General features: G+C 50.1%; 1 protein-coding gene across 1 annotated transcript; it reads left to right on the forward strand.

The window, feature by feature from the left end:
* The first annotated feature begins 1,824 nt into the window (after window positions 1-1,824).
* SLC1A5 (solute carrier family 1 member 5) lies at window positions 1,825-15,945 on the forward strand. Its single transcript, XM_020898063.2, is given in 9 exon segments — window positions 1,825-3,042; window positions 5,389-5,431; window positions 5,891-5,938; window positions 6,776-6,942; window positions 9,688-9,921; window positions 10,687-10,881; window positions 11,031-11,165; window positions 12,602-12,776; window positions 12,778-15,945. Coding segments are annotated over 9 exon segments (1,635 nt in total). The 5' UTR covers window positions 1,825-2,473; the 3' UTR covers window positions 12,847-15,945.
* The last annotated feature ends 2,092 nt before the right edge of the window (window positions 15,946-18,037 follow it).

Genomic DNA, 18,037 nt, shown 5'->3' on the forward strand with positions numbered 1-18,037 from the left:
ATACTCTGGCTGATGCAAAGAGCCGACTCGTTGGAAAAGACCCTGATGCTGTTGAGGACAGGAGAAGAGAGTAACAGAGGATGAGATGGTTGGATGGCATCACCGACACAATGGACATGAGTTTGAGCGAACTCCAGGAGATAGTGAAGGGCAGGGAAGCCTGGCGTGCTGCAGTCCTTGGGGTTGCAAAGAGTCGGACACGAGTGAGTGGCTGAACAGCAGCGACAAACATTTTAGAAAGATAATGACAACAGTAAGCGTAGTCATAGTTAACTTTATTAGGAGTTAACCTGTACCCCATCTAAATACTTTGAATATAGGGTCTCATTTGATCTTCAGTACCCAAGGAGGTCTGAGCTACTATTATTCTCCCCATTTTATAGACTTATAAGTGAAAACAGGCTTATAGAGGTGGTGACTTGCCTAAGGCCCCACAGTTGCTTCAGAAGGAAGCCTCTGAGATGATCGCTATCAATACTCTTTACAAGTGTGAACACCTGATATGTTATCAGAGAACAGTTCAGGTGGGAAGGAAGTAGGATTTCAACATGGCCAGGAGAAGTAGGAGATCATAACTGATTCCCTTTAAGGTTAGGGTCTTGAGAGGCAGGCGTGCAACTCCCAGCTCCCTTCAGGTGTGGCTTCAAGGTGAGTGACTTCCTCTGGCCATAAGGCCCAGTTTTGCCCATCTGGAGAATGGGTATATTAGTGGACCCAACTTCACCAAGCAGTTATGGAGATTCCAGTGAAATCAGGCATATGCATTTGTCAAAAACCAGTAGGCATCACTGATGGTTTGTGCATTTTGTGAAAAAGGACTGTGTACAGGGAATTCACTGGTGGTCTAGTGGTTAGGATTCAGCACTTTCATTGCCCAAAATGTGGGTTCAAGCCCTAGTCAGGGAACTAAGATCCCACAAGCCAGTCAGCGGCCCAAAAATAAAAAAATAAAGAAGACTGCATACAAATTGAACTCTGATTAATAAATGCATACTGAATTGTTTAGAGAAAAGGGTGCTGATATTTGCAACTTACTTTGACATGTATCCAAAGAAGGTGAATGGTTAGATGGCTAGAGAAAGATAAATGGATAGAAATACTTCGATATAAAAGTATGGTGAAATAACGACTCTAGGTCTAGGCTATATGGATGTTCACTGTAAAATCCTCTAAACTTTTTTGTATGCTTGAAAATTTTCATAATAAAAAGAGGAAACTATTTGGTGAAAGCAAAAGCCTTAGATTAAACTGAATTACCATTTAAAATAGATAACTGCAAATTACCTACCCTAGGGGGAAGTGGATTACAATCTTAATAACTGCCATTAATCGACACGTGTGGGGCTCTGAACTGAGAACCTTTATTCTGAAAATGATTAACATCATTCAATTACTCCATCTTATTTAAATCTTACACCAATCACGTGAGGGATCTGTATTTTACTTTGACATCGAGGAATTGACAACGAGGAACAAAAGACCGGTATTCAGGGCAGAAGGAGCTAAACAGATTTACGCGATAAACGCCCCACAGATTACCTGGCACTTTCTAGAGGACTTGGCTCCAGGGATTTTTGTGGTTTAAAGCCCCCAATCCTAGCCATTGGCGGGAAAAACAAACCTCCTGCCAACGCCCCGCCCCTGCAGGCCCCCCACGCCCCACCCGGACCCCGCCCCTGAATACAAACTCGGTTATTTCGCCTTCCCTTGAGGTGACTTGGCCCCACCCCTGTTCTAAGTCCTGCCCCTTGAGCGGGAGAGCCAATCGGCAGCGCGGGCGCGCTGGTCCTCCCCGCTCTCTCAGGCCTCGCCCCGGGACCCTTAGTCCCGCCAGCTTCCGCCAGAGCGGCTCAGAGCCACGCGGCGCGCCCGGGAGGTCTGGTGTAGGCTAGCAGCTGTTTACTCCCGGGGTCTCGGGCCGCCGCCTTCGGCACCGCGGGGTCGAATCTTCCCTCTTGGACTCAAGAATCTGGCCCCCTCTCTTCCCGGAGCTCCGTCTTCTGGCTCCCAGACTCAGACTCCCCAGCCCTGTTTCCAGGACCCCGCCAACCTCCAGGTTCCCGCCTCCCGGATCCAGGCGTCCCGGATCTGAGCCACCAGGACCTAGCCCCTTGAAGACCTCCGCCGCTCGGGCGTCTTCAACCCTTCCGGAGCCGAGGACCCCAGGGTCCCATTTCGAGAAACTCCCGTGTTCCTAAACCCTAGTGTCAAGAACGCCAGCGCTCCCACCTCCCTTCTTTCAGCGCCGGGCACAGACCGAAAACAGAGGAACCGCAGCGCCCAGCCAAGGTACTCTCAAACATTTCAGCTTATAAGAGCCAAGGAACTTGAGCGCTGTGAACTCACAGCTGCAAAGAATTCTTGAAAGTTCTAGCCTCCGGACTCTGTTAAAGTTTTAAGGAACGTCAGCGTCCTGGGAAGGAACCCCAAACGCTCCCAGCTTGCAGGCGCTAAGGAACCAGCGGCGTTCATCATGGTGGCCGATCCGCCTAAGGGAGACCCCAAAGGGTACGCGGCGGCGGAGCCCACCGCCAACGGTGTCTCGACGTTGGTCCCCATAGAGGACGCCGGCTCGGTAAAAGGCGGCCGTTGCGGTTCCTGGGGTCAGGTGCGTCGCTGCCTTCGCGCCAACTTGCTTGTGCTGCTGACGGTGGTGGCCGTGGTGGCCGGTGTGGCGCTGGGGCTGGGGGTCTCGGGAGCCGGCGGCGCGCTCGCCCTGGGCCCCGCGCGCCTGGAAGCCTTCTCCTTTCCGGGAGAGCTGCTGCTGCGCCTGTTAAAGATGATCATCTTGCCACTGGTGGTGTGCAGCCTGATCGGCGGCGCCGCCAGCCTGGATCCGAGCGCGCTCGGCCGCCTGGGCGCCTGGGCTCTGCTCTTTTTCCTTGTCACCACACTGCTAGCGTCGGCGCTCGGCGTGGGCTTGGCGCTCGCGCTGCAGCCGGGCGCCGCCTTCGCCGCCATCAACACCTCGGTCGGAGCCAGTGGCCCTGTGGAAGAGACCCCCAGCAAGGAGGTGCTCGATTCGTTCCTGGATCTTGTGAGGTCAGACCCCGCCCTACCTGGTGGAGGGGTGGGGGGTAGGGGTGCTTCAGCCTGGTGGGGAGGGGAGTCGCCACGTGGACGGAAGAGAGGTTTGGGGGCCTGGGGTGGGGGGCCCGGGACATCCCCAGGGCCTCAGGAAAACGGGGTGGGATAGTTGGGGGGGCTCTGGGGAGGGTCAGGGTATGGAGGGTGAGGACGCACTCCTGAGGTTTCTAAATGTGAGGGCTTGGATACATAAACGGGACCCCACAGGAGAGTGATAGGCGTGGAAGTCTTAGGATTGATGCTTGGCGTCTGGGATGGCGGGGCGGGGTTGTTGAGGGGGGCCTAAGATGGTCTCTGCTGTGAAGAGGGAGGATGCTGAGGGGATATTGGAAGGGAATCTTGAGTGTTGGAGGGCCCCAGGATGAGGTTTCTGGATAAACATTTAAGTCCCCTGTCCGGATAGAAGTTTGGGGAGTCCTGCATCAGGGGGCCCTGAAGGACTTGAGGAGATTGGAGGGACCCCCCCCCCTCACAACCAGGCCCTCTTCCCACGTGGTTCCCCGACCATGTGTCACCCAGACAAAGCCAGGTCCTTTTCTGAGCCTGTCTTCCCCGCCCAGTTCATCTGTGTTGGACTCTGCGTGCTGCCACCTGGGTAGCCTTTCCACCCCATTTCCTGCTCTGCCTGGTCCCTGGCCGCCCTCCGCTGGCACTAGGCTGTCCAGAGAAGGGGCAGATTCTTTTCCTTCCGGCTTTTGCTCCCGGCTCCTCAAGAATGGCTCTTCTCCCTTCTGAAGGAGGGCGGACAGGCTGGGTCCGCGCGGCCTTGCCTCTGAGGGCTGCTGATTCAGTGTTTCCAGGTTGGTTGGGGCCTTCCTGGAAGTGGCGGAAGGAAATGACGAGTCACGTTACAGGGTTATCCCCTGGCCTCTTGACATCAGTGCAGGCTGATATTGGGGGAAGGCTTGGTGTCCAAAAGTTAACGTGGGTGGGCACCTCCTGGCCCAGGCAGATAGCTGCATCCCGACCCAGCCCTGGCTGGCCTGGGTGAGTACAGGCTGACCTGCAGACAGGCACAGCCCCCTGAAGGCTGTTTGTATGTGTACAAGCTTTGTGGTTGTGCCAGATCCACATAACGCACTTGGCCAGTCACTCGACAACTGACCTGGAACATCTCAGAACCGCCCAGCTTTATAAGCAGCTGACACACAGCTGGACACAGGCATGCAGACACGCGGCTGTGCCATCTCCCCGACACGTGGGCTTATACCGTCACACACGCTGGGCACTGCCACCTTTTCAGCACAAACAGCCACTCACTGATGCTGCCGATCACACCAACGTGTGAAACACTGCCCAAACACAGCTCAAGAGCACATAGACACTCACATACACCTTCAGGTCGCACATCTCTAAACACTAACCCGTGCCCCCCGCCCCCAGCTGAAGACCAGCGCCTGACAAGCTTTACCATCCACCAGCAACAGCTGCGTACCCATGGCTTTGGTGAGAGGGAGGATTTGAGGCTACCGAGTGGTTAGGACTGTGAAACCAGCCAGCAGGGCTCAAATCCCAGCTCTGCCACTTCTGCAAGTTTCTTCACCTGTCAGTGCCTCAGTTTTCTTTCCTGTCAAATGGGGATAATAGGGCCCCGCCCCAAGGGCTGTTGGGAGGATGAAATGAGTTGATTTATATACAGCACTTAGTCCAACGCCCATAGTTGCCTTGGCTGTTATTTTTGTCTTAACCTGAGAGACGGGGGGGCTGCTGTCTGACTCCTTCACATGCTCCATGCCACTGTACCCTTAATCACACCCAGACACCCTCACACAAGAGTGGCCGCATAAACAAAGATGCCTTCACAACAGCACAGCCAATCCTTGTCACTTTCTCACCAACACACCCAGATCTTCCCCACACCCTGTAACCCACCAGCCAGCCCCCAGGGCCAGCCCTTCCTCAGACCTGCAGGAGGAAGTGGCTGATGCAAGATGTCCAGGGTATTGAGGCTGCTACAGGGGTGGAGCCCAAGCCCTGTAACCCTGCCCCAGCCAGCATGGGAAGCTGGCATTCATCAGTCTCAATCAACACTCCCTTGGGGCTAGAACACTAGTCTCCTGGGGCCCCAGGAGACTAGCTCAGACTCCCCACACCCTGGAAAAATGTTCAGGGCCAGATCCATCTCTGCCTGGCTGAGCCTGGCTGAGGCATGGTTGGGGTACCACATCTGGGTACAAATGGGGCCTCTAAGGTTCCCTTCACCCCAAGAAGCCAACCCAGTAACCCTGATACCCCCTGATCTCCTGCCTTATCTAATACTCCCTCCCCCCCCCCCCACCCTGCCCATGTTTCTCTCTGCAGAAATATCTTTCCCTCCAACCTGGTGTCTGCAGCCTTCCGCTCAGTGAGTCCTTGGGGTGTCCCTTGGGGTTGGGGGGGTGGGCAGGGAGGGAAACAGGCAGTCGCAGACGCTGGATGCCTGATTTTGGGTGGCGCCTGGAAAAACACACATGCCTACCTATTTATAGGCCACAATGCGGGGCTCCTGGGTGACCTATGAATGAAACCCATCCACGCCTCTCTGAGAATATGGGTTCTGAGCCCCGTCTGGGTTCTAATTCTAGCTGGGCGACCCTGAACAAGTACCTTTACCTCTGTGAGCCTCACAATTTCCACCTCTGGAAAATGGGGGTATGAATGGTCCTACTGCAGTGGGGTTGCTGGTGGGATGGAACAAAATCACTATAAGGGATGCCTGGGGCGGGCTTTGAGTATTAACAGAGCCAGGGTGGGGTGGGGGAGCCTTGATGACAACTGACAATGACAATTGACCCTGACTCTTTCTTCCCAACCCCTCCTGCAGTACAGTACCTCCTATAAGGAGAGATGGTTCAATGGCACCCTGGTGAAGGTAAGAGGTGGGAAGGGTTGGGGTGGGCAGGGGGCTGCACCTTGGCCCATTGTTGTGGGTTTTTTCATTTTGTTCTTACCCCTGTCTTCTGGGTCTTCTAGCATTTGGGGTGCAGTCTGTTTTAAATTCTCTGAAGCCCCTCCCCAATTTCTGTCTTTTCTGCCTTCCTGGAATCTCCATTTTGCCCTTCTTCCTCCCTACATCCATGCTCTGATCTGGGCTGTTATTCTCACCCCCACCCCCCACCCCACCCCCCTTCAGCTTGGCTTTCCAAAGCGCAAAACTGACCTCTCCTCTCTTCTCCCTAAAGCCCTCTCATGCCCCTGAGTGCCCTTGGAAGAAAGCCCAGGCGCCTCGCCATAGTCCACAGGGCCCTGTGAGGTCCCACCCCTGCCCATCCGCCCACCCAGCCCCATCTTGTGACTCTGCCCGGCCCATTCTACTCCAGCCACAGTGAATTTCTTTCTCTTTGAATGCCTGAATTACAGTCATTTCTATGTTGTTGCATATTGTTACCTCTCTAGAACCTTCTACCCCTTCCCTGGTTTACCTTGTTCACCCCTAGTCTCCAGGTCTCAGCCCTCTCCTCCAGGAAGTCCTCCTTGATTCCCCTCCTCTGAGCTTGGCAGCACTGCCTTCCTCAGTTCCCATACTCCCCTGCGTTCTCCCTTGCCCACTCTGGGCGGTCCCTGGACCTGGACTATGAGCCTTTGGAGGAAAGGGCCGGGCGAATGGTCTTGTCTCTGCTGGGGTCCCAGCAGCGCTCAGGACAGGCCCCCAGTTCCTGTGCAGGTTGACCGAATGGCCCCTCCCGTCCCCATCTGTTCTTGCCCAAAGGTGCCCACTGGGAGCGAGGTTGAGGGTATGAACATTCTGGGCCTGGTGGTGTTTGCCATCATCTTTGGCGTGGCCCTGCGGAAGTTGGGGCCCGAGGGAGAGCTGCTCATTCGCTTCTTCAACTCCTTCAATGATGCCACCATGGTGCTGGTCTCCTGGATCATGTGGTAAGTGATGGGAGTGGGGACATCTGTTCCTTCAAACCAGATTGTCTAGATTCAAGTCTCGCATTGACTGTTCCCTGGCTGTGTGACTTTGGACAAGTGACTTACTCTGTCTGTGCCTCGGTTTCCTTATCTATGAGACGACAGTGCTGTATTCCATGAGAGCTAAGACTGATCCCAGAACCTTATTGATCCTACTGCTAAGTCACTTCAGTTATGTCCAACTCTTTGCAACCCTTTGGACTGCAGCCCACCAGCATCCTCCATCCATGGGGATTCTCCAGGCAGGAATACTGGAGTGGATTCCCATGCTCTCCTCCAGGGGATCTTCCCAAGCCAGGGATTGAACCTGAGTCTCCTATGTCTCCTGCATTGGCAGGCAGGTTCTTTACCACTAGCGCAACCTGGCACCGGAAGGTAACAAAAAGACAGCCAGGCTGTGGGCACAGCCTGGCTAACGCATCTCAGTTTTCCTGATTTCAATGTCATCAAATGTTTGCCTTTGGATCAATGATGGAAAATAGTGCCTGCTTTACAGGGTTATCATGAAGATGAAATGAGTGACTGGGGCGTAAGTAAAGCACTTAGAAAGTGTTGTAAATATCTTGCACCTACTGAGCATTCACTTAATGTCAGCTATGATTATTATTAATATGTATGAGCTTTTGTTAAGTGGCCTCAGATAATGAGGGGAAAAAACACATGCTGAGGCTTTTGGCTTCACCCTTGCCACCTCCCTCTGCCATGTCTCCACATGGTATCACATTGATTCTTAGCATCCATCCTAGATCAGAAGGTCAGAAATCAAGAGTCGGGGGACTTCCCTGGTGGTCCAGTGATTGACTCTGTGCTTCCAATGGGCTGGTGAGGGTTCAATCTCTGGTTGGGGAATGAGAATCCCACATGCCATGCAGCATTGCCAAAAAAGGAGAAATCAGGAGGTGGGTTAGGGCTACTGCGTTTTTACCAAATCTTCCACCCCAACCTTGATTCCAGTGGAGCTGACATCTACAAAGCTGCTGTTGGGACTAATAGAAAAAGTTTGTTGTTTAGTCACTCAGTCGTGTCCGACTCCTTGCAACCCCATGGAGTTGCCTGCCAGGCAACTCTGTCCATGGAGTTTTTCCAAGCAAGAATACTGGAGTGGGTTGCCATTTCCTACTCCAGGGGATCTTCCTGACTCAGGGATGGAACCTGTGTGTCTCCTGCACTGGCAGGCGGTTCTTTTTTTTTTTTTTTTTTTTACCTCTAAGCCACCTGGGAAACCCAGTAGAAACACTTGGTGGTTGGGTCAGAGTAGGCTCTGAAACTGGATAGCCTAGTTCCTCTCCTGGTGCTGCCACTTCCCAGCTCTGTGCCCTATGACATGTTACTTATCCTGCCATGCCTCAGTTTCCCCAGGTGGAAAATGGGATTGATAGTACCGGGTATGAGTGAGTTAATATATGTAAAGTTCTTGGGTTAGTGCCTGACCCATAGCATGCCTACAGTAAATAAGCTTAGCTAATATTTGTCAAGTAATGGTGTAATTTCTGGGCGCATCCCAGTGGCTAAAGTTTGGGCATTTGGCCAAAGCATGGTACACAGGTGGCTGAGAAATGGTGCTTTTCTTCTGTTACTAAAGAGGAGAAAGGGGGGCACCTCCCTAGTGGGCCAGTGGTTAAGACTCCACGCTTCCAAGGCAGGAGGCCCGGGTTCCATCCCTGGTCAGGGAACTAGGTCCCACATGCTGCAACTAAGTCTCCACACAGCCAAATAAATGTTAAAAAAAAAAAAAGTAGAGGAAAAGGGGTTTGGAAACAACTAGCCATAGTGATCAGACAGTTGAGGTGAAGATGGGAGCCCTCCTGGCGGGGATGCACGAGCAACCCCTGGGATCTTCACTCCAGGAGTTAGAAAAAATCCCAGCTGAAGTCTAGTTGTTACTGTTTAGTTGCCAAGTTGTGTCTAAGTCTTGAGACCCCATGAACTGTAGCCCTCCAGGCTCCTCTGTCCCATGGCATTTCCCAGGCAAGAATACTGGAGTGGGTTGCCATTTACCCCTCCAGGGGATCTTCCCGACCCAGGGATTGAACCTGCATCTCCTGCATTGGTAGGCAACAGGGAAGCCTAGCTGAAGTCTTTAGACTTCACTTATTTGGTCACAGAAAGTTTTCAACTCATTTCAACTGGCATCTCATTTAATCCTCCCACAGTTCTTGTGAAGTTGGTAGCATTATGGGTCCCTGTTTTATAGACCGATTTGATTTTGTTTAATGCAACGGTAGCTGCAAGAGTCTCAAAATAAAAGCTCCCTCATGGGGTTGTGGTGAAGATTCCATCCTCTTTAAGGGCTCAGCGCATCATAAATGCTTCATACCTGGGAGCTGTCATTAAGACATGAGTCAGGATCCTTATTTTTCAGGGAGAGACAGTATATTGGTTTAAGTCATGTCAGCTGCTGTAACAAACCCCAGAAAATGTAAATGGTATGCATGGTGGGTGTTTCTTTCCTGGTCATGTGTTCAGTGCAGATCTGGTGGGTGATTCTACTGGAGTGGTGATGGAACCACCCAGACTTCTTTTACATCCCAGTGGCACCATGTTCAAGGGGAGAGAGTGGCAGATGACAGGGGAGGTGTCCGAACGTCAGTCCACGATCCTGTGGGCGCTTCCTGACTTTGAGGAAGGCTGAGATGTGCCCAGCACAGTACCTGACACTGGGTGAGCACGTGATCAGAGGTGGCAATCTGTCTCTTGGGTAATTAGGTATGCCCCTGTGGGCATCTTGTTCCTGGTGGCCGGCAAGATCGTGGAGATGGAGGACGTGGGGCTGCTCTTTGCCAGTCTCGGCAAATACATCCTGTGCTGCCTGCTCGGCCATGCCATCCACGGGCTCCTGACACTGCCCCTCATCTACTTCCTCTTCGCCCGCAAGAACCCCTACCGCTTCCTGTGGGGCATCATGACACCGCTGGCCACCGCCTTCGGGACCTCCTCCAGGTGTGACCTTGGGGCGGACCAGGGCAGGACTTTTAAGAGTAGGGGATCTGGAGTGGGCATCTGATGTCTAAAGACCCCTGGAATTTTGTTTGTGGGACATGGGATCTGGGAACAGAAGCCATACTTGGGTATGTTTCTCATAAGGTCCTGGAAAACCCCTCTTCTTAAGAAACTACTGTCTTGGAGATTTATTGCTCCCCTTCTGAGAAGCCCTCCCCGCCCCTAGGCCTGCCCTTGAGGGACTCTAGGACCCTGGGTCCAACCTCTCAAAATCGCCTTCCACCTCTCCTGGGTAGTTTGTTCATCTGCTGGCCCTGTCCCCTCGGAATCTAACCCTCCCTACAGCAGCTTAATCGAGGTCTGTTATAGGTAGATAGGGAAGGGGTGTGAGTCAGCAAGCACTCAGAATTTAGGTATGAGTCTTTATGTGTATTTGGCCAATAGTGGTTGGTACTCTCCCTGGCAGTCCTGGACTCTATATTTCGGAGTGCTTTCATTCTATGGGATCCCTAGTGCCTTCTGTCTCTGGGGAAAGAAGGGCATGGAGAGCTGGGGAGGGCTGAGAACTGTAGGGGGAGGTCTGAGGATGTGGGAAGCGGCTGGGGGGGGGCGCGTCTAAAGCTGGTGGGCGGAGCTTGTGCCCCAGTTGAGGCACTGTGGGCGGGGCCGGACCCAGGGGCTGGGCAGGGGCGTGGCTGGCCAGTGGGCGGGACCCGGCTGGCCCGGCCCAGGGAGCGCTGCTGACTGATCTCTGGTCCCTCGCAGCTCCGCCACGCTGCCGCTGATGATGAAGTGTGTGGAGGAGAAGAATGGAGTGGCCAAACACATCAGCCGCTTCATTCTGCCCATCGGTGCCACTGTCAACATGGACGGTGCCGCGCTCTTCCAGTGTGTGGCTGCAGTGTTCATTGCACAGCTCAACCACCGGTCCTTGGACTTCGTGAAGATTATCACTATCCTGTGAGTTGGGGGGGGGGGCTGTGGCGAGGACCCCCGATCCACCTGACCCCTCCCTTGACAACAGAGAAAACCTAGGCGGAGCAGCCGCACCCCCGCAGCTTCTCCCACTACCGAGGGACCTCCCCGTGACCTCCCTTCTCCTCCCCCAGGGTCACGGCCACAGCATCCAGCGTGGGCGCAGCGGGCATCCCATCTGGAGGGGTGCTCACTCTGGCCATCATCCTCGAGGCGGTCAACCTGCCGGTTCACGACATCTCTTTGATCTTGGCCGTGGACTGGCTAGTGTGAGTGTGGGTTTGGGATTTCGGGGGTTGCTCAGGGGTACTCCTGGGGAAGGGAATGAGCAAGAGGGTCATTGATAGCCTCTGAGAAGGAGAGGAGAGGAAAGAAGGAATTCTAGAAGAAAAGGGAAGGGACCTGAAGTGTTCCAATCAGAGGGGAGGAAAGGATCTTTGGGGTTCCAAAAGGAACCCCAAAAAAGTAGCGTGCCCTGGTAGTTAATAGAACAGACTCTTCAACCAGGCTCCCAGATCAGCTGTTGCGAGCTATTATGACCTTGGACATAAGATGTGTAAGATTATTACACATAAGATTACACATAAAAACTTAATCTCCTTGTGTCTCAGTTTCTCCATCTGTAATATGAGAATAGTTTCTCCTGAAGGATTAGATGACTTAATACAAGCAGCTTTCTTAGAACAGTAAGTAGTAAGTGCTACATCATTGTTAGCTATTATGAGGAAGCTATTAAGAGCCTAAAAGACTGGAAGACAATTTGGTTTCAAAACTTAGAGAGTTACCCTGTATCTTAGCAATACCACTCCTAGGTTTAAACTGGAGAATTGAAAACATGGCCACAAAAACTTGTATGTGATTGTTCATGGCAGTACCACTCATAATAGCGAACAGGTGGAAACAATCCGAATACTGATCAGTTGATAAATGGATAAGCAAAGTGTCATATGTCCATACAATGGAATATTACCCAGCAATACAATGCAATGAAGCAGTGATAAAAACGCAACATATGACCCTTGAAAATATTAAGCTAAGTGAAAGAAACCAGACACAAAGGACCACATTGTATATGATTCCATTTATATGAACTGTTCAGAAGAAACAGATCTATAGACAAAGTAAATTAATGGTTGCCTAGGGCTGCGGGGTGGGAGGAAATGGGAAATAATTGCTTAATGGATACAAGGGTTTCTTTCTGCCGTGATGAAAATAATCTGGAATTAAATAGTGGTGATTGCCTAACTCTGAAAAAAAACTAAAACCCACTGAGATGTATGCTTTTAAAGGGTGAATTTTATATCTGAATTATATCTCAATTTTTTTAAATGGCATACACAGCCACACAAAATGTATACAAAGAGGAAGGAAGAAGATCTTAGGGTTCTAGGAAGTTCAGGGGGCCTGAGGGAGAATGTAGTATTTCCTTCTGAAGAAGGAAAAAGAGGCGTTGAGGGGTTTTCTGGGGCCCCCAGGAAAGGGAAGGGTGACTTTTTGAGGTCCCAAAAGGAGCGAATCTTGTATTTTACTGGAATTTTACTGGAAGGAGGATCGCTGGGGATCCAGGGAGGATGGAGATCTTTGAGGTACTAAAGCAGAGAACTGCATGATGGGGCACTTGGGATTACAAAGATTGGGGGCGGGGCAGGGCTGGGGCCTGACCTCTCCCCTCCCACTCACTTTCCTGTCACTGTTCCCCCTTCAGGGACCGGTCCTGTACCATCCTCAACGTGGAAGGTGACGCCTTTGGGGCAGGACTCCTCCAGAGTTACGTGGATCGCACAGAGAACCACAGCTCCGTGCCAGAGCTGATCCAGGTGAAGAGTGAGATGCCCCTGGCCGTGCTGCCGGTCCCCAGCGAGGAGGGGGACCCTCTCCTCAAAGGCTGCCCGGGACCTGCTGGGGATGCTGACACCTGTGAGAAGGAATCAGTTATGTGAATCCCCGTAGAGACCTTCCCTGCCGCGATGGGGGGCGCTTTGGACATCGGAATCATGGGGGATGGGTGAACGGACAAACAAGACTCTTGGAGGGCCCTGCCCACACCTTTGGGAGCCATGGGCCTCAGTTCCCTCCCTGACGTCAGATCCGGAAGGCCTCGCTGCTGGGGTGTATGTTGTTTGTGTGTGAATGAGTGTGTGTGTGTGTGTGTGTGACTGTCTCCAAATCTGCCCAGTCCTCAACTCCTGGCCCCCACCCAAGGCTAGGAAACCATATGAGACGGAGAAGTAGCAGTGGCCTCCACACCCCATCCTGGCAGCCTGCCTCACCTTCCTGTCTCAGGGCACAGGGCATCATGAGAAATTCTGTCCTCTGAGAGGAAGGGTGTTCTGACAGGTTGCTGGCTCCTTTGCTGGTTATTTTGGTGGCTGTAGCTGCATGTGTGTGTGTGTGTGTGTGTGCTCTGTGACTCCACGGTACATCCCACCCTGTCCCTGGGCCCTCTGTTCCCTCCACAATAGCAGACATTCCTTGGGAACACTGAAGGGAGATGGATAACACATTGCTGTTACTCTGAGGATGTTTATAACAATAAAATTGTCAGTTATATCTCATCAGATGTTTGTAAGAATTTGACTAAAAATGCTAGCTATGCAGAAAACAACAGAAAATATATGATAAATAGGACTTCATTGAAATGAGGTATCTGCTTATCGAAAAACACCATTGGAAACCACCATGAGATACTGCTTCACGCTTATTGGCATGGCAGCGATCAAAAACACCACCAAGTGCCGATGGGGATGTGGAAGTGGATAGAGCCCATGTTGTTGCTGGTAGGAATGCTCAATGGTCTAGTCATTTTGGAAAATCACTGGGTGATTATGAAAACAGGGTGTTTTAATGTCAAAGCATATGTTAAAATATCTACTTAACCAGGGAGCTTGTGAGTCTCAGTCCTGGGAATGTACCCAAGAGAAAAGAAAGCTCCTATTCACTCAAAAACTGGTACACAGATGTTTAGAGTTGCTCTCTGTAATTGCCAAAACTTAGAAACATCAACTGGATTACTGGGTACAATCATCATTTGATGGAAGGCTGCTGGGCCTATATATATATATATATATATATATATATATATATATGGATATAGATACACTCAATGCGATGCATCTCACAGATAACATTTTAAGTGAAAGGAACCTGAAATAGTGCCTTATAATTCCATTTATATGAAGGTCTACATGCTAAGTTGCTTCAGTCATGTCCGACTCTGTGTGATCCTATGGACTATAGCCCACCAGGCATTTCTGTCCATAGGATTCTCCAGGCAAGAATACTAGAGTGGATTGCCATGCCCTCCTCCAGAGATTTTCTTGAGGGATCGAACCTGAGGTGGGTTCTTTACCACTAATGCCACCTGGGAAGTCCCATATGAAAGTCTAGAGCAAGCTAAACTGGTCTATAATGAGAGAACTCAGAACAGTGGTGACTGATTCCTGGGTCAGGAAGATCCGCTGGAGAAGGGATAGGCTATCCATTCCAGTATTCTTGGGCTTCCCTTGTGGCTCAACTGGTAAAGAATCTGCCTGCAATGCTGGAGACCTGGATTTGATCCCTGGGTTGGGAAGGTCCCCTGGAAAAGGCAAAGGCTACCCACTCCAGTATTCTGGCCTGGAGAATTGTATGGACTGCGACCCGCAAAGAGTAGGGCATGACCAAAGAGGACACGACTGAGTGACTTGCACTTTTACATGAGGATCTGTCGGTTTGGAGAGGGCAGAAAGGAACTTTCTTCTTAAACAAGCTGTAGGGCATGTGCCATCTTAGTTCCCAACCAGGAGTTGAAATTGTGCCCCCTGCCTTGGAAGCTCAGAGTTTTAACCACTGGACCGCCAGGAAAGTTGAGGGCAACTTTCTATGACACAGCAAATGTGTACCTTGATATGACTGATGGTTGCACAGATGTAAACAGTTGGAAAAACATTAACTGGTACACAATACGTGGGTATTGTCTCCCCTTGGTACGTTATCTTCTAGTTAAAGGTTTTGTACCACCAGTGGTAAATTCCTTTCCCACTGTAACCACCTTTATAGTAATGCAGTTTCCTCTTGGTATCTTTTTTTTTTTTAAGTCTTTGCTGAATTTGTCACAATACTGCCTCTGTTTTGGTTTTTTGGCCCCTGAGGCATGTGGGATCTTATCTCCCCAACCAGGGATGGAACCCACATCCCCTGCATTGGAAGGCAAAGTCTTAACCACTGGACTGCCAGGGAAGTCCCTATCTCTTGATATCTTAAATCTCATTACCCTAAAATAATGGCCTGCTCTTTTTTTTTTTTTGATCCCAATTTGCTGTTTGAATAAAAACACTTGCTGTGTAACTGTTGGCAGTCCTATTTGAGTCCCTGATGCGGAAGATAGCAATCAAGACTCACCTGTTCTAACAGGATCCTGTCCTGTGCGCTGTTGAAGCATATTACTCATGACTGATATTCTCCCCTCCCTGGGTCGCTGTGTAGACTTAAGCCAGTGCCTGGAGGAACCACCAACATGGATCCAATTATAAATGTTATCTTTTAACTTTGACCTTTCTGCAGAGTTATTTAGTTACATCTCCTGATCATTGCTGTGTGACACATAAAAAAGATTCATATCTGATTCTGTGCAAAACTGTGTATTGTGCACAAACATAGCCACTAATGAGTCCATTGAGTTGAAAAATTGTTTTCAATGTATTCTATTTTGCCAAAATCTTTAATGGGTGGTTTTAGAAGTATTCGATAAGAGTGTTGAATGATATTTAAGGAAATCATTTGGGGTTTTGGGGTGGAGATAGAGGTGTCTTATTTTCCTCACTTGAAATAGTTATTTATTCTCCAATTTTCTATTTCATGCTTTTGGGGGAATGCATTAGATTTGGGTTATGAGGGATGGCTGTTTAAAGAGATAAACACCTACATATGTAATAAATTGCATATAAATCTATGTAGAAAATACATGTACATATAAAGAATATGTAATGGCCAAATTCTGCTTTCTGGGGGGGGGTCAACATTATTGAGTATAACTTACATACAATAAACTGCATCAATCAAAGCACACAATGGGAGGAGGTTTGTTTTTTGCCTCGAGAATTGTGGGATCTTAGTTCCCTGACCAAGGATCGAACACGTGCTCCATGCAGTGGAAGCTCGGAGTCCTAACCTCAGGACCACTAGGGGAGTTGAAGGATGAGTTTTGGCAGATACTTACACTCATGAAAAACCGCCACCACAAAACACAGTATTCCCACTGCCTCCCCAGATTTCCTCATGCTCCTTTACAGTTATTTCCTTCCTTCACCCCGGGGTCCAGCCAGCACTGATCTACTTTTGATCCCGAAGGATTCCTTTTGTCTCTTTTAGAATTTCACAGTAGCAGAATTTGTACAGTATGGAGCTTTTTGCATCAGCTCCTTTGACTCAGCATAATGCTTTAGAGATTTAGTCATGTTTTCACACGTATCAGTAGTTCATTCCTCCCCCTGTCCACCTTAATCACTGAGAACTATTCCATTGTATGGATGTATACATCTTATTTCATGTGTTCAAGGACATTGCATAGTGTTCACTTGGGAGTTGCCATGCATAAAAGTGCATTTGTAAACATGTCTTTGTGTGCTATTCACTTTTCAGAGCAAATATTCTGTAATGTCCAGTGGTGATGCACAAAAGAGACACTACTTAGTAAATGCATTGGCCCATCTGGCAGGCACTGAGACACGGACCCCCTTTCCTCTCACCATGCCTAGTGTGAGCCCTGGGCTGCTGGGTCAGGGGAAGATCTAGGGAGGGGGTCCCCCGGGAGAGCCAGGATAATAGGGGACTCTTGGTGGTCCAGTGGTCGGGGCTCTGCACTTCCACTGCAGGAGGCATGGGTTCCATCTCTGGTCTGGGAAATAAGATCCCCCATGCTGCACAGGGACACAAAAGTTAAATTAAAAAAGAGGGACTCTTGGCAGGGACCATTTACCAATGAATTAATAACCTGTAAGTTAATGCTTTTGTGTTTAAACCACAGGCATGGCCACACAGTGCTTGTGCTCATTTGCATGTCAGCTCTGGGAAAGTCCTCTTGGTTCTCCTGAAATGAGGTTCATAGGTAGTGTAACCCACTCACACCTGATCTTAAAAATGATTCCAAAAAGCAGCAAGGTCCTGCTACGCAACACAGAGAACTAGATTCAGTATCCTACAATAAGCAATGGACATGAGAGTGTGTGTGTGTGTGTGTGTGCGCGCGCACGCGCAACTGAATCACTTTGCTGCACAGCAGTCATTAACACAACACTATAAATCAACTATATTTGGACAAGAAATAAAAATTAAAAAAACAAATCCTTTCACACACACAAAATAATCCCATATTGCCCAAACTGTAAGAAAAAGGAGAAATAAAAGAATAGGAATTTGGGACTTTCCTGGTGGTCAAGTGGTTAAGAATCTGCCTTCCAATGCAGGGGATATGGGTTTGATCCCCGATTGGGGAACTAAGATCCCACATTGCGGTAGGCCACCCTCCCCCTCTGGTGGCTCAGACGGGAAAGAGTCTGCTTGCAATGCAAGAGACATGGGTTCGATCCCTGGGTGAGGAAGATCCCCTGGCGAAGGGAATGGCTACTTTGGCTTCTTGCCTGGAGAATTCCATGGGCAGAGAAGCCTGGCAGGCTACAGCCCATGGGGTTGTGAAGAGTCAGACACAACTAAGTGACTAACTCTAGGCCAGCCCACAATTACTGAGCCCGACCACTCTAGAGCCTGTGCTCCACAATAAGAGAGGCCTGTGTACCGCAAGGAAGACCCAGTGCAGCCAAAATAAGCAAATAAAAACTTTTAAAAAAAGGATAAAAATGTATAATGTGTATTTCAATATGCAGATATGTGGGGCCACCTCCCCAGAAGCTGAGAGAAACCAAACATTTACACCTGTAAAGTGGGCGGCTCCCTAGTCGGCTGCAAACACGCAGCTTAGGTGTTGAGTTACTGAGAACCAGGTGGAACATGATTTTTTGATATTGTTGACAATACATGGCCAAGCTATGAACAAAACCTGATACAAGCTTCCCTCATCTTACATGGTAGTTGCACTTCCTGGAAAATTCAGAAGTAGGGAAAACAGTCCAAAAAGGACTTTGTTTGCCCAAGGAGAGTCAAGTTC

The sequence above is a fragment of the Odocoileus virginianus genome, chromosome 20 (genome assembly GCF_023699985.2).
Source record: "Odocoileus virginianus isolate 20LAN1187 ecotype Illinois chromosome 20, Ovbor_1.2, whole genome shotgun sequence".
Classification (NCBI taxonomy): domain Eukaryota; kingdom Metazoa; phylum Chordata; class Mammalia; order Artiodactyla; family Cervidae; genus Odocoileus; species Odocoileus virginianus.